The sequence below is a fragment of the Mya arenaria genome, chromosome 13, assembly GCF_026914265.1.
Source record: "Mya arenaria isolate MELC-2E11 chromosome 13, ASM2691426v1".
NCBI classification, from domain to species: Eukaryota; Metazoa; Mollusca; class Bivalvia; order Myida; family Myidae; genus Mya; species Mya arenaria.
In genome coordinates, this window is record NC_069134.1 from 33,692,115 (window position 1) to 33,708,858 (window position 16,744).

At 34.5% G+C, this 16,744-nt stretch overlaps 1 protein-coding gene and 1 non-coding gene across 2 annotated transcripts; one reads left to right on the plus strand and one right to left on the minus strand.

Annotated features, from left to right (window-relative positions):
• The first annotated feature begins 4,342 nt into the window (after window positions 1-4,342).
• On the plus strand, window positions 4,343-4,413 carry Trnag-gcc (transfer RNA glycine (anticodon GCC)). The gene has a single exon. It is a non-coding gene; the product is annotated as a tRNA-Gly (tRNA).
• A 7,334-nt stretch (window positions 4,414-11,747) lies between these two features.
• LOC128215208 (doublesex- and mab-3-related transcription factor A2-like) lies at window positions 11,748-13,279 on the minus strand. The gene is made up of 2 exons (XM_052921917.1): window positions 12,901-13,279; window positions 11,748-12,526 (listed from the first exon to the last, which is right to left on the minus strand). The coding sequence occupies exons 1-2, from the start codon at window positions 13,277-13,279 to the stop codon at window positions 11,748-11,750; spliced, it is 1,158 nt and encodes a 385-aa protein (XP_052777877.1).
• Window positions 13,280-16,744: the final 3,465 nt, after the last annotated feature.

The following is a 16,744-nucleotide window of genomic DNA, read 5'->3' on the forward strand; positions in this document are numbered from 1 at the left end:
CTGAAACCATTTCGGCCATGGGTTCTCATGGCAGTTTTGGGATCAAAAGCACACTGCCGTAGAAGAAAAACTGACTTTTTAGAAGCTCTTTTAAGGGTTCTTCTGACTAAATTTGAAGCAAACTGGGATATCAACTCTTAACAACCAAAGGCACACTTCTTTAATTAGCAAAAAAATAATAAAATCTGGGGTGGGGGGGGGGGGTCCCTGGGGCCATTAGATCCGCGGAATTCCGCGAATCCGCGGACAAATCACATCCCTGTAAAAAAATCTTTAAAAAAAGACAAATGATCACTAAAAACGTGTACGATTTAGGTTCAGATAAAAGATATTAGCAATGTTTTAACTGGGGAATTTGTGGCTTCATACCTTAGTATTCATTTAAAAAAAACATTTATAAAGGCTAATATTTCTTTATCTGTACCTAAATCAAATGCTTTTTTGTGTGTATGACTAAATTCAAATAAGTTGATCATGATAATGCATCAAAATAAAAAAAGAATAGTTTTTGCATCAACATAAGCCCTATATTACACCCCGTTAAAAGGACTAATACACACAAAAACGAGAGACACAACGTCATAAAACACCAGACAGAGACTATGAAGATCTTAATATAAATAAATGTTGGGCCACGGTTACCGCATTGGAACGGTCAGGGCAGCAGCAGTTTACTGGAGGTTAAAGCTAGGTTATGAGTTCATAACCTCTCACTTGTCTATAACAGCAAAATGAAAAATAACTCAAGCCATACTTGCATAATTATATGGTTCTTTGTGACTGATGGTTGAAATTGCATGTCCCGTTTATGAGATCGGGAAGCTGCAAGCTATGATCACATATGCAACTGATCACGGTGTATTGAAATCAAAGTACATTTTTTCCATCATCATTTGATGGTCAGCTAAATCTATGTCGTTCACATGGAAAACGGACTGACATATCGTGTCAATTTTTCGAAATTGCTTTATTAACATTGCAAGTATATTTATACGTGTAAAATAGTACTTGTAACGTGACTAGGGAGAGAAATAGCAGAAGCGACCCCTTTTTGTTGTCTTAAGGTTAGTTTCTACTAAATTATGTTAACTGACTGTGTCGAAAGTTGCCATGATAGCTTATACTTGGATAAGATAGAAACCAGAACTCGTGTCCGTCGCCTAGGCGGAAACTAGTACAAATGTCCATTTTAGAGGACTTGAGAAAGAACCCCTGATGGAGATATAACCCCGGAGAGAGTCGGACTCCTTTACCACTAGACCACTCGCACAGTGGAACTGCATCAAAAAATCATTGTTTACTAAATCACTTTTGAGTGCACTTTTTTCCAGCCTAAGCCGCTATCTCCTCTAATTGCAGAATGTTCTATTGTATATATTCCTTGAAGAAAAGTTGTAAACCATACAGAACATCTAAATGCCTACCAGATGAAAATTATTTCGAAATATTTCGCAAGTGTCAAAACCTGATGTTATACCAACAAACAGATCACGGCCTCTCCTTATAATAGCGTGGGTGGCAAATGAATCAAATGAAATTATTGTTTGCCTCTTCGTTCTATGATAATTATACTTGGCTCCACATTCACTAACTCTTGATTCTGAGTTTGAGCCTCAGATTTAGAAAAAAAGCGATATCTTATATTTTTTTTTGTTAACATGCTATTAAAGAAGCAAATATGGTCAACATTGTTGTATCTTTTACAAACCATCATCTTTTGTAAAAATAGCTATATTATAAGCATTTTGAAACATTACAGAATTCAGTTAAATGAGTCTCAGTTTTGACCATATTTGCTTCTTAAACAGCATTTAAATATATATTTGCACAGTCAATTTGTGACTGGAAGGGGGAAAAAAGAGTTATTCCGAAATGGTTAAAGTGTCTGGCAGTTATAGGTTTTGCCAGACGGATTTATTCATCAATATCAAGTCTAGATATAAAGAACTGATTTAAGATAGATCATAAAGTTGGACGGCATAATTCTGTGCGGTAACACTAAACCTCCAAGACAAAATGCAATGAGGAAAACTATACTATACTAATATTATGTCTCGCAAATATAAATCTTTATATATGACTTATGAAGTATGATTTTTTACTACACAATTAATATACTGCTTGTCTGCGTCTGACGTTAGAGAATATATGCCCTTCACCCAGCGATCTGCCCATACTAAATAATGAGTTGATACCATACTCGCATAACCCTTTAAACGTGTTTTATGTCGGGTTGGTAACGTTTGTATTAAATCAACTTCCATGCAGGCGCGAAGCTAGGGCCAATTTGGGATAAGGCAGATCGATGACAGACAGCATATTAACCCCTTCACCCCAACCCCCTTTGGCTTTTGTTTCAAATTCGGAGTTTTCGGTATAACAAAAACTTCGAAATGTCAAAATTTCACTACGGAACTGCGTATATGCGTACAGCCAGCTTCGCCCTGCCATGGAACATTCATTGTGTTTTAAGCGAATAAAGTGTTGTTTTTTAAATCCCAATACGTTATCGACTGAAATCTTGAACTGTTGATAGTTGTAACACACATCGGTATATACATATGCAACGAGAAATTCGAGTCAACGAGATATTCGAGCCAAGCGAACTCGAGCAAACGGGGTTCGATTGTGCAATCAATCTGAGTGTCATTATGACAACTTTTCTTTCTATGGAATTCCTGAGCGTTTAAACAGTTAAAATTTATAACTGGTCCGAAGTATAGTGATGCCACTTACTCGCATAAATTTGTCAAACTATTTTAATATCATTTTGAATGATTTTTCAATGAAAACATTGTATTCATACAATTATGTGCAGTGTCATTGTTGAATTGATAGCCTCCGGTGTATCATTTCAACACGTCTCCAAAAAATTATAAGTTTCCACCACTTTAGGTCTGAAGTTTGATATGACCTCATCGATTTCTTGTGTTTTAGATATTCTGAATAGTGATAAATTACTCACAGAAGTAGAAACAATTTGCGTGCATACAAACAACCGTGTCACGATAAGCCATGCCTAAAACCTGGGCCTGTCGGTGTAACCATGTCAAAACACTCTTTCAGTAAAAAGTGTCAAACTTCGGTGCGATTCTCGGACCATTTTTCACGTATTTAAACCATTTTGATACTTGTTTCTTCGCGTGTTTGCCTCTTCAGACTCGAAGTTGACGTTAAGGACACTCGCATCGAGACAAATGGCAACGAAATCACAGATAAAAGTGACAAATTAAGAAGGGATCGTCCCATTCTAGCCCTCTAGTCTATAGACACTGAAGTCTAGATTAGGGCCTGCGAAAATGAGGACCAGCTAAATGGATAGTTCGTGTAAAGATATGTCTTTTTATTTGACTGAAATGGGTAATTGCATTGGAAATAATTTCACTGGCGTCCAAACATTCGTGTCACCCGCGAGTGGTATTAAAACGTTAACCCTAAAGGAATCTAATTATCATTTATTTATTTTTTTATGGATGTAAAACTACTCCAGTCAATTTAGGACACAGATTATTAGTTATACGTTTGAAATTATAAAAAATATTCGTTTTCGTTTAAACGGGCACAATATCTAGGTAGATGCCTTTTTATTTTAGTGCATTTTTATCCTGAACTCATTAGACATTAACAAAAAAACATATGCTGTGTAAAGATAAATAACAAAACAAATATTAATGATACTTAGGGACACAACCTTTTGATATTCGCCTTTTCCTCAGAACCGGTATTCAAATGGTTGAAAACGTTGGAGGAGGCCGTTTGGCGGTACTCCCCCAAGGCATTTTTTTTCAATTTCTAGTCCGAAATGGTGCATTTTGAGCGTATATTATTACCTTTTTTTACTCCGATATTGACATTAATGTAAACTTGGACGAATACCCACTCACCCCTCTAACTTGAAACCAGTATCGTGTGTCACGCAACAGAATTGACAGTTTCAAACCGTAAACATGCGTTTATGCTATAAATAAATATTGTACCATGTTGGCATGTAGAGATATGTTTTCCTTTCTATCCTATATCGGAAGGCGGAGCTTAACTGTTCAATAACTAGCGTTTGGATATATAACAACGCTATACCAGGTACACTAACGCTGCACGTAAGTTATTGAACGTTGTCCTTGACAACATGATACAACTGACAATAACTTAACCACTATCCTCGTTTTGTGTGTGCAATAATTATAACGTAAATATATTTTGTGTCGTAGATTAAAGCATGTAAACCAATTCACAAAATGTATGCATATATAACAGTTTAAACCAAATATTTCAAAAAATTAGTCCGATGCATATCTACCTCATGGCCCCTTTATAAAAGTATTAGACTCCACATTATTGTGTAGCATCGGTGGTTCAGTGGTAGAATGCTCGCCTGCCACGCGGGCGGCCCGGGTTCGATTCCCGGCCGATGCATACATTTTTAATGAAATAATTCATAAAATGCTTTTTGTACTTTATTTTTCTTTTACCAAATCACCGACCTATTAACCATAGGTCCGTGACCAGTTGTAAGTATTCACCGAAAAGTCAACAGTATGTTATTATTCGTTTTGGTGGTTTGTATTTTAAATTTACCCCACCAGTGCAACCGCTTAATTAATATTCCGCCTTTCAGTGCACCATATTGATATTTTTGTGTACCCTTATTTAATACTTCAAGATCGAAAATGAATCTAAAATGGATAAACCCTTAGAAGTCCCGGTTTGTTCAGGAAAGACACGTAAAACAATCTTCTACGTAATTGATATTTCTACAAAGTAAACTACAGACTAAAACGTTAGCCGATCGACAAACAGAGCGAAAATGAAGCCACTAAACTAGTTACTGGTAAAATGTTTGCACTGTATCAAATTATGAATATAAAACAGCTGGAATAAAGATATTGTAATGATGTCAATATTTTTACAAGAGGTTCCCTATATTTGGGTGCTTGGGCCACAGACGGGTACTTGATGCGCTGTTGACAGAAGTGCGGTCTGGCGCCACTAGGGAACACCCGAAACCCATAATGTGGTAGCGCCCGGACACGTACATGTATGGAAACATGTTAGTAACCATCGCCTAATGCTTCAAATCCGCATCTGTGCTGTTTACCACTGATTTTTCACTTGAAAGACCACATGGTGGTTGTTGCGTTCGTCACGTACACTTATGGAAACATACTGGCGTCTGTCACGTATATTTATGGAACCATCCTGGCGTCCGTCAAGTATATTTATGGAAACATCCTGGCGTCCGTCACGTATATTTATGGAAACATCCTGGCGTCCGTCACGTATATTTATGGAAAGATATTTATGATAGATATATGCTGCATTACATTCGGGGAAATAACAAGGACATCTGTATGCGCTTCGAAACAAATTCATGTACTAGTATTGTGAGACTGACATGAACTACCTATCTGTTTAAGTATGATCACGTTCGAAGCGATTAACATGCTATACCGTATGATACTTGGATATATTGTATAATTATATATTTGCCAATATTCAAGTTGTAGAAAGCCCACAGCGTCCGACATGTATATGTCAACATGTAATAAACCATTATCTTTACAAGTACGTCAAACCAACAGCTGTTGCTTTCCATTTTTTTCTATATGGGCGCAATGACATACGGAGCAAAATAAGCCCATGTTGGTGTGACCTGAAGACTTGACAGATCTTCACCATTGGACCTCGACCCTTCGGTTGTCATTGCTGACACGAAATCAGTGGCACATGTCTTTTCTATGTTTGTGACCTTGACCTTGTTCTTATAGACTTGTGTCTTGTGCCCGGCCTTCCTGTGGTGAAGGTGTGTGTCGAGTACAATATCAAACTAAGTCACCACTGTTTAAGGTAAATAGTGGACCCGAAATTAGTAGCAAAAGAACCATATTTTTGAAAATCATGTTCAGCCCTTGACCAAAGGTTCCTTTTTGAAGCGACGGCTAAGAGTGTCTGTCATTATACACGACCAGGTGGGTATTTTCGAAATGAACGCTTTCATGTGAAATTATGGGGTCTTTCATCCCAAATGATACATCATAAGGATACTTGAAGGGGAAAATTATGGTATGAAAAGGCTCTCAAATGATGGCATTATATTTTTAATTACATCTCATTAAAATGTAGAAATACTTAGCATTGTATTGCATGAATTACAGCCGAGTTTAATTTTATTTACTTAACCTGTTACTAGTAAAAAATCTCTTTTCATGAGCTGCTCTTTTGAAGGAGAATTAATATTAATTATCAGCTATCATAGAGGAATAAATACTTTGATTTTTGATAATTTTAAATATTCATTTTTATTTGAATGCTGGACATATCTGCTTAAGAGATAGTTTTGGATTAAATAGATAAATTATATTATTAATAAATTATGAAAAAAATGGGCGTAGGGGAACCCCTTGCCTATTTATTAGATACTTAAGAAATGTGTATCGAGAAAAAGTTCCAAATTATCAATTATTGTTGAGGGCAGCACAAAGAATTTGGTAATTGGTATTTGTCAATTTTAATATTTCAATTCCGATAAAAAGAATATTGGTTGGTATTTACCTAATTTAACATTCCTAATATCAAAAATAATTAATTTCAGAAACTGGTAATCAAAATGACGATGCAGGAACATTCAATTAATGAAAACATGTACATGAGCATGAGGGAAAAGTTTCACTGAAAGTGCACATCATGTTTAGTTTGCACTTGAACGAAGATACGTCGTTAGTTTCAAGGCGTATCTTATTCATTATGGTGGCTGATTGCTGCCATTTCTTATATGTTTTTTTTCGCATTTTTTTGCAAAGAAACTGCCAAAAACGCGAAAATGTGCCAAGTGGCCCGGGGGCTGTTAAAATAAAAATTCTTAATCGATCTAAGTCGTAAATTGAAATTATCATAGAGTAAGTTTCTTTAATTTAGTTTAAACGTTATTTATTGTACAACGATTGTGAGGCTAGTCACTCTCATTGGCACGATGTTGCGCGAGAGTGTGGTATTTTAATGTGGGGGAAACCGGAGTACCCAGACGAAACCCACTTGTCCGGCTTGGTGACCACTAACCAAACTCACATGCACCAGGCCATGAATCGAACCGGGGTGGCCTTGGTGAAAAGCGAGTGTGCTAACCCCTGCGCTAACCGGACAATCGTTAATTTGCTAAGTATTTACGTGAATTGAACTTTAGCAAGAATAAAAAATGAACCCAAAGTTAAGGAAAAAATAACAGTGTGTTGCCATTTGTGGCGTTTAAACAGATTTTAGATTATTGAAGATACGACTAAAATTATTTTATCGAAATGGCCCCGGTGCAAAAAGAATTGTGGTTTTTTTTCACCCGTCGCCGCTAATAATGACAGAAATCAGGCACCATAGAAACAGGAACTTCTAGAAGATTATTGGCAATTTCCATAGAAAACGTGATCATTTGTTTATATCTAGTTTTTATCCTGATCTGGTATTCATTAAACATCTTAAGTAATTTAAGCTTATGTCAAATTCCTTAAATTGTCAAAGTCAAATTAAAAGAAAAGTATGATAAGTGTTTAAACATAAAAGTATCAAATGAATAAAATGAATGAAATTAAATCATGTAGGTATTATTGATAAAGTTATGATATCGTGTCATTAGTCAGGTACCAGATTTTTTTCTTGCTGCAGCTTACTGACTTCTAAAGGCTGTTTCCCCTTGCGAAAAATGTCCATTTTCCCAAAACAATCTAAAAAAAATCCCAATTTGATAAATGCAGGTTACATTTATGAATATAAAAGCAATAAATTTCTTGAAAAATAATGGTATGAATTCAAAAATATTATTTTAATTCTTCTTGCAGAATTAAAAAAAATCACAAAATTAATCTGGTTTATAACTGTTTTTAACCTATTAAATGTTGCATAGTTTATACTGGTTTATTGATGTTTGTTTATGCATTTATATTGTATTTTACCAGTATAATTTCATCTCAATAGATCCTGTAATACATTATTTTGCGCAAAAATGTATGCTATATTTTGACGTTATCAACGTTGACGTCATTTGATATTGACGTCATTTCCTGTTCATTATATACATACAACCTGATGAGGGTCGAATGGCCGAAACGTTGTTTCATAAATAAATAATTTGTGTTGAAGTTGGACTTCTTAAATTATCACCGTACCTTGAAAAATAAACAAAATCTTAACTAGACAAACTCCTTTACAGCATAATGTATGCATAAAAAGTGAACACATGTATGTTTGCCATATTATTAGCTATTTTGGCCTGATGTTGTATTTATCCCAATGTCAACTTCTTTCTCAATTTTTAAGGCATATGCGGTGAAAATAATTCCAAATAATTCCAAAAAAACACAAAAAACACTGGACACTTAACTTAAGCAATTACTTAAGTTAGAAAGATGGTTAATGGATACTTGCCCAGCTTCTTGGCGTTAGTGCATGATTTTAGGGTCTTAGGGTCTCGTTCACAGATATTATATATGTTGGCATTGTTTTGGTTTTAATATGTTCATGTTGAGTTGATTTACTTTCTTTTTTGAAAAAAAACACCAAACAGCAACTTGCAGATATCCATTAGAACATAATTTAGCTAACTTAAGCCTGAGGTCTTTTAAAAGCGAAACTAACGCTTTTCGGCAAATGAAAGCATTATCTTTTAAATGTTTTAAAACACTGTTGACAATAGAGTTATTATTTAATCAGATAAAGTGAAAGGTAAAAACAGTGGCTGGCCCAGTTGGTTGGTAGTGTACAAACTATTATGTAGACCACTAAAATCTTAACATTTGCTGGTATGTGCTTATAATTAATAAATGGTTATGCGACTGCAAACTAACACTCTTTGACCATTACTTAAAGATTGAAACCTTTCATAATTCTATTTGGAAAGGATGAAACATTTACGCTATATATGGCTGGTCCAATGCATTAAATTCTACCTCTGACAAGGTTAAAAGCAAAACAATCAAACGTAGCTTATTTAAGCATGATAGACACAAGTGAGCAATCACATTTTAGTCAATGTTTGACTGTTACCACCAAAAGCTCTGATAAACTGATGAACACTTTGAGTTTGAGTTCAGTTTCATTTCAGAGAGAGATTTTTTATTTGCAGATCGGTACAAATGTGATAATGTATCGTCGAAAGTGGCCGCGTCTGATATAACGCTAAAATTAGCCTAAGTGGTATCACGGTATGTCCCGGAATGTGACGATTTTAGTATTGTCAGATAGACCCCTATCTGAATGCAAAAACAAGCTGATTTTGCAGTTTCCGCCAGGTTCTGATCAGTTTTTGCTAGTTTCTAATCAGTTTTTGCCAGTTCATAAATAGTTTGTGTAGGTTTTATCAGTTTTTGCATGTTCTGATCAGATTTTGCAAGGATTTTATCAGTTTTGATCAGATTTTGCCAGTTTCTGGTCAGTTTTTGCCAGTTTCTGTTTAGTTTTTTGCAGGTGTTCAGTTTTTGCAGTTTCTGATCTTGCTGAAATTGTGATTAGTTCCTGATATGCTTTTTCATTTTCTGATGAGTTCCGGGTCAGTGATTGCAGTTTCGGATAAGAATTGGATTTTCTGATCATTTTTGCAGGATCTGAACAGTTTCTGATCGTTTTTATGCAGGTTCTAATTTTACAGTTCCTGATGATTTTTTACAGGTTCTGTGTATGCAATTTATAATCAGTTCCTGGTCATTTTTTGCAGTTTCTGATTAGTTTTTGCTTTTCCTCATTCACAAGTTCACTTAAAACGATCGGAAACTAGCTTTAGAATTGGACCCATTTTGTAAGCATGACAAACTCGCGAAATACAGAATAGCGTTTCAAAATATTCATTAAACAGCTTAATTAGTTTATAATAAACACTCGATATTTACATATTAGTTCTCTGTTTCAAGTCGTTCAGCAATATATTGATATTATTGCCGTAATGTATTTAAGAAGTTGAAAAAGGAAACATTTGAAGTTTCTCTTATTGACCAAAAATGAGCATTTGAAAGGTTTTGTGGGCCGTTGAAAAAAGGTATCTAATTAGCGAATGTGTGAATCGACAGTTGCGGTAATGTATATCGCAAACACAAGTAACAACTGAATACAGTTACAGTGTATAATGATACAATAATTGGCGCGTTATTTCAACACTCGAGCGGAAAATGGGGATCGCGGGACGCCGCAATCTAAACATGGTAATGTGTAACGCAAACACGGCGACCGGGAGACCACACATGTGAGACCCAACAGGCACGACCCATCGTAGGTGTGGACATCATAATGTTAAATTTTATTTGCTTGTATTGTCATGTATTATATAGGACTTAATATTTAATAGTGAATAAAGACGAGAGGTGAACATGAACTATATTCATGATATTCTGGGATTGTTTTCAATTTCTGCTAATTGGCCAATCTTTTTGTGTCGTCTGTTTACGCGTACTTCAATAACAGTTGCCGCCCTATCGATTCACATACTTGAACACCCGCTACGATTTATTGGGAAATGCATGCGCATTTTTATTAGCGATATGTCTTTAAACATATAAAAAAAATCAAAAAAATATTTCAGCAATCAGCGAGAGAGTGTCCCTTCAAGTCAGGTTAACTCTCTGTCTCCGTAAGACCTTGATATATTCTAAGGTGGATCGATATGTTATAGTTCCTTAAAGAAACCCAATTATACCTTTTCTTTAATATATATATCAGGCACCAAGTTCTCAAAAACTCTAACAGGCTGAAGTATCCACTTGGCCCCAATTTCTTGAAACGTTCTAAGTCCCTTATAACAGGATTAAGCTAATCCCACTATTTCTCTTTGTCTATAATTCGCGTAATATTATCTTAATTAAGAGTTATTCAACCTTAAATAGGATTTTTTTTATGGATATCACAAATAACCATATTTCATTAACCAAAATCATATTTTAGTATGTGTTTTTGACTATTTAAATAAGCTACTTAAGCCTGTTAAGCTTAAGAAGTTACAAAAAATTGGGACCTGGAGATGACGTTGATACAAATTTATTTGGTCAATAAAACTTTTTTTCACTTATCACTCAATCAATTGTATTGGCAAAATAAAAATGATTTCCCATGTATATATACGCTTCTACTACCTCAGTAAAATCATAAAAATAAAATATGAAATTATCAAAACTAAATGAAAATTGCATGTTTGATTGCAATGAAAAATATGTAAGTTTTTTTCTCTCGAACATTTAGTGTTTTGAAAAAAAAATAATATAGGGACAGGGACAAGATTTACAGTCATGCTATTAGATATGATTTTAAATATTTAATGACATTTGTTGTTGCCGCCATGACGCCATATGTAATTTTGTTTCGAAACTATAGTTATTAGACATCAAAGTCGGTGGTAATAAAATAAGGAAGCTTTTTCACCCAAAACATTTAATATTTATATGCACAAACATTACGTATTGTTTTTATTTTAAAGGCGTACGAGTTATTTTCTTTATATGCACAGTACTTGGCAAACTTTTTTTCCTATTGCATTATATTTAAAGATTGCTTTTCAATCAAGATGTTTTAACCGATCGAGGGTAAATTTACCAAATTCTCAATTAATCGTTGTGAAAAATATCTAAATCATATGATAACAAATTAAATAATGCTAACATTTATTTTAAATCAATTGTCGGAAATGTTATAATATATAGAATACACATACAACACACACAAATAAAATACCAGGTTTATATTGTTTTTTGTTTTTTTGTTGTTGTTTTTTTTTAAAATATTATTCACTGTTTTTTGGTCAACGGAGACACTGGTTCTCTTTCCGTCACTTTCGAAAGGTCCCTTGGTTCCCCTGCTCTGTATGGTAGAATTGAAAACGGGGAACCAAAAAGTCCGCCGTAACTATGGAGACCGGGGTATGTCGCGTGCGGAAGCGGAAGTCTGAAGTTTGGAGATGAATATTGTCCTGCAGCGAATGAAGCAGGAAATGAACTTGCAGACGACAGTGATGTATAGCCCGGAAGGAACGCCGAATGGAGGCCAGAGATTTGTGGCATCGGGAGAGGTTTGAATGCGGATTTCAGATCTAAAGCGGTAGAGGCGGACGGACTATAATGCGTGCTGGATCCCTGGATCCAGTTTGACGGAGCGGAATATGGGTGATAGCGAGGCGACGTTTTAGATGGTGTGTCGCTTTTGCCGTGAGCGTCTATGGTATCCTGAGCGGAAAGAAACTGTTCAATAGCTTTAACAAGGTCTCCGTTGCAGCCCTGAAGAACGAGTTCCAACACTGACTTGCGGTGAAGCGGAAACACGCGTTCCAAAATGTCAACATTAGACAGCCGCCCGGGTGTAAAGGCTGCTGGTTTGAATGGCCCTGATTTTGGAATAGGGTTGCCGGTATTTCGGTCAAATGGGTTTGCCTCAGATTTGCTTCCTATTTTTTCTGTCGGTGTTGGAGAAGGCGGTAACAGGCGTTTTTGGGCTTCTTCCGGTCTTGGAAATTTTGAATCTTCATCAGAAACGCTGATGTCGTCTTCAATGTCATCATCCGAGTCAGCATCTAATTTAAACACAGTGTTAATAAGTACAATGTAAGTCGAAAAAACTATTATTTTTTTAGATACGCACAATTAAATAACATTTCTGTATACATTTCATTGAAGAAAAGTTCAGGAAATAAAAAGCACACAATTTTCAGGATTTAAAACAAATTAAATTTTTAATATGATAAAGCTACAATTTTCAAAACATGAACATTCTTATAATTACAATAATGAATTTAAAATTAAGACGGTAAATTTGTGTCAAAATAATGAATGAACAAGTTTGGATTATTTTTTTTAAAAAGCGAGAACGAAAATAGAATAAGATTATTGATAAAATGCATTAAAGATAATTTCCATATATTGATATTAATAATTATTGTATTCTTACCTTTTGTCTGTGTCATTGCCATCTGCTCTCTCTTAAATCTTTCCTCGCGCTCCTGTTGGCTCTCCGGAGGCATCACCGTCCCCGGGCCCCAGAGTGGCCCCTGGGTCATGATTGGGATGTGTGGGTCTCCGGAGCAAGCGCGGATTCCTAGCGCAATGGCGTCTTCCGTCGCCTGTTGCCGCTTGAGCGCAACCTGAGCGGCCATGACGCGCTGCCGCTCAGCGATCAAATTGCACTTTGCACACGTGCAGTCTTTGAACTCGCAGTGACGCTTGTGGCCCTTCAGCCAGGAGACCAGTCCATGGTTCCGGCAGCGTGCGCATTTCGGCTTCCGGGTTCCCTTTTCGGTGACCGGATACAGGTGAGACATTGTGTTCATTTCCTACAAAAGTGGCAATATTTAATAATTGCTTTTTTATCCAACTTTCACCGTTTGTTGATAATATTTGTTAATTTATTAAGGCCTTTTTCCCTGAAATTATTGTCCCTTTGTAAACCTTTTCAGGTAACAGTCTGAACGTTTTTTTCTTAAACTTATCAAAGTCAACAGTTCAATTAAAATTCACTTTTCGGCACACGTCCGTCGTAAATCATTTTCTAATACCAAAATGATACGGGAGATATTACGATGGCACATAAATTTAAAGAGATTTTGATGGACAATTCTATGTAAACAAACTACGTTCAATATCGCCGCCCTCGGCTCATAGACTGTTTGCTGAGGAGCGAGAGCCAAGCCCTCATTGTCCGGGACGTTCTAGGATTGGTTGGGGAATTAGGAACATCAAGCCTGCGGGTGGCATTAAAATAATTTGTATACTTGTGGTATACGTGCGAGATTTTCATGATTTTTTTATGACATCGAAGAAAGCTACAATAAAATTAATGAAAAATATTAACAAAACCGTCGTTACAGACTACTGTAGGTACGGAATAAAATATTTCTAACATGGAGGCTTTTGATTCGCAATATTTTGAATGATTTGTTATTTTTTGCGTTTGACAGAAATATTTTATAAATTGCATAATGTCACTTTAACGTTACACTCAAGAGAGTTGTTGATGGGAAACAATGAAACATTTACGTCTTTAGAAAAACTTTGGCATCGAAAACATATCGATTTCGTTTTTAAGATACTTGGAAAAATATAACAACATGAAAAATACATTGTGTCAAGATTGTTATCCCTGAAATGGAATGTCAGAAATAATAACATGAAAAAAATTTGTTCAATTTCTATAAAATAAATTGACTGCTGATAGCCCCTGACGTCGTTTCCTTAAAATGTTGTTCTTTTAAATTCTCTGTATTTGACATTAATGAAAATACGAGTACTTAATGGAAATTGTGAATAAACGATGTATCGGATCCGTGTTTAAGACATGGTCTTATTGTTTTTGCTTTGTTTTAAAAATAATTAAATATTTTAATACTAGTTATATGAGTTGCGTAAGAAGTATATATAAAGAGATATTATTTATAGAGAGGGAATGTAGTTTACACAATTAATTGTAGACCACTAAAAAGTTAAGGGATTTTAAATGCATTTATATAAAACTAATGGTTATACGACTGTGTCTCCTTAAACCGTTTAAATTTGTAATAACATACTAACAACCTTTAACCATTACATAACATGTGTCTGTTTCATGTATCTTTTAATGAAAACTCTTGGTAATTGAATTTTAAGTTAATTAATCTTGAGTTTATGATATAAAATAAATTTCTCTCATAGTTTTACTCCTTAATTTGAAACACAATTAATGCCCATTGTACACTTCAATGGTCAAATATTACGCGGTATATATTTTCGTTCGTCCATAATTTTTTCAAAACATGCTGGGACAATTAGAAATAAGACGTCACACGAAGGTGATCTTTCTTGAGTATTTTGTGTTTCTGGTGGAGACTTGGTTATTTTCATTGTTAAACTGCCAAATTATATTCACCCAAACAGGCAATTTAGCCGTCCATTTTCGTATTTAATTCTTTCCACCTAGTTCCATTCTGTTTGTTAGTCTGAATTTGTTCGTTTGTACAAAACTAACTGTTTGCTATCACGAGGCATTTATAAAATGACAATGTTTATAAACAATGATAGGAATCCATTTGTGAAGCAAACACGGAGAAGGTGTTTAAATTTAAAACATATGTTGCGAATAAATTTGATTATTCACAATGATTGTAATGAACGGATTTACAGACGGGGTTGAGAGATCGGTGCTAACAAGTATGAAATGGTCCGTAATAAAATATTATAATATCTGATAGGGAGACCCTGTTTACTGTGTTATTAGAATGAGTATATTATTATTATTATTATTATTATTATTATTATTATTATTATTATTATTATTATTATTATTATTAATTATTATTAGTAGTAGTAGTAGAAGTAGTAGTAGTAGTAGTAGTAGTAGTAGTAGTAGTAGTAGTAGTGGTAGTGGTAGTGGTAGTGGTAGTGGTGGTGGTAGTAGTAGTAGTAGTAGTAGTAGTAGTAGTAGTAGTAGTAGTAGTAGTAGTAGTAGTAGTAGTAGTAGTAGTAGAAGTAGTAGTAGTAGTAGTAGTAGTAGTAGTAGTAGTAGTAGTAGTAGTAGTAGTAGTAGTAGTAGTAGTAGTAGTAGTAGTAGTAGTAGTAGTAGAAGTAGTAGTATTTTATTCATTGATTGATTGATCTATTGATTTATTATTTATATGTATTTCCCTCATGATCAATATATTTATTATTGGTATTAGTTTTGTTATATAACCAATGTGAGTTAAATTGCATGTATGATACGTACCGTCCATTCATGGATTTTTATATTAAGTGGTCAATATTTTCTTTTGTCCAATGAGCAGGCAGTATTTCTCAAATTTTCCAATACATTCATTTCAGTATATGATCGAGCAGTCAATCATTTTTTTATTTAAATTTATTTATTTAAATCATACAAATCGATATAACAGTAGTTGAACTATTTCGGAGGAAGTTTACACACAAAAAATGCAGACAACTAAAATATTCAAAGGCTGTTAGTATGTACTTACAAACACTAAATTGTCATGCTATTGACACGCACCAAACTATTTATCTTTGTAAGTACACACTAACAACCTTTAACCATTACTTAAAGGGACTCGCTCATGTTTTTGTAAAATGCATGTTTGTGCATCAGGTTCGGTATTTATTGATTTAGATTGTGTAAAAAATATAAATAACAAAAACACATTTTAGTGCTAAAAGACAAATGTTAAGAATCGATATATGTTACATAACAGAACTTATATTTTATAAGCATGGTTAATGTTTTAACAACATCATAGCCATACAAAATATCATTTCTCAAGGAAGAAAGGACACTTTATCAAACCCTCTTTTCATTACAGTTAAAAAGACGATTAATTAATTAATGAAGAAAGGACACTTTATCAAACCCTCTTTTCATTACAGTTAAAAAGACGATTAATTAATTAAGTATTTTTAATTTAGATTTTCTAATTTTGTTAAGTTTGTCCAGTAGAAAAAAGAATCTTTCTATGTTTAACAATACTAAGAGAAAATGGTATTCCTTTTCAACTGCTCACGGATAACAATTATTACATTTTCTCTTTTGTCTATGAAAGCATTGCATTCACAAAAACACTTAAGAACATAAGTGAATGACTTAATCAGGAAATGAAAACTTGTGTTTCAGACTTTCCGCCATTTTGGAATGTTTTGACAGACGACATTGCAAGAGACTTGATCAAATATTGCTGCTAATTTTCAATGGGTAATTCAGAGGATGAAAGAAAGAAACACTAATATCCTTAGGAGGTGCCATAGTAAAACAGGCCTTCGAATAAATAAAACTCATAAAC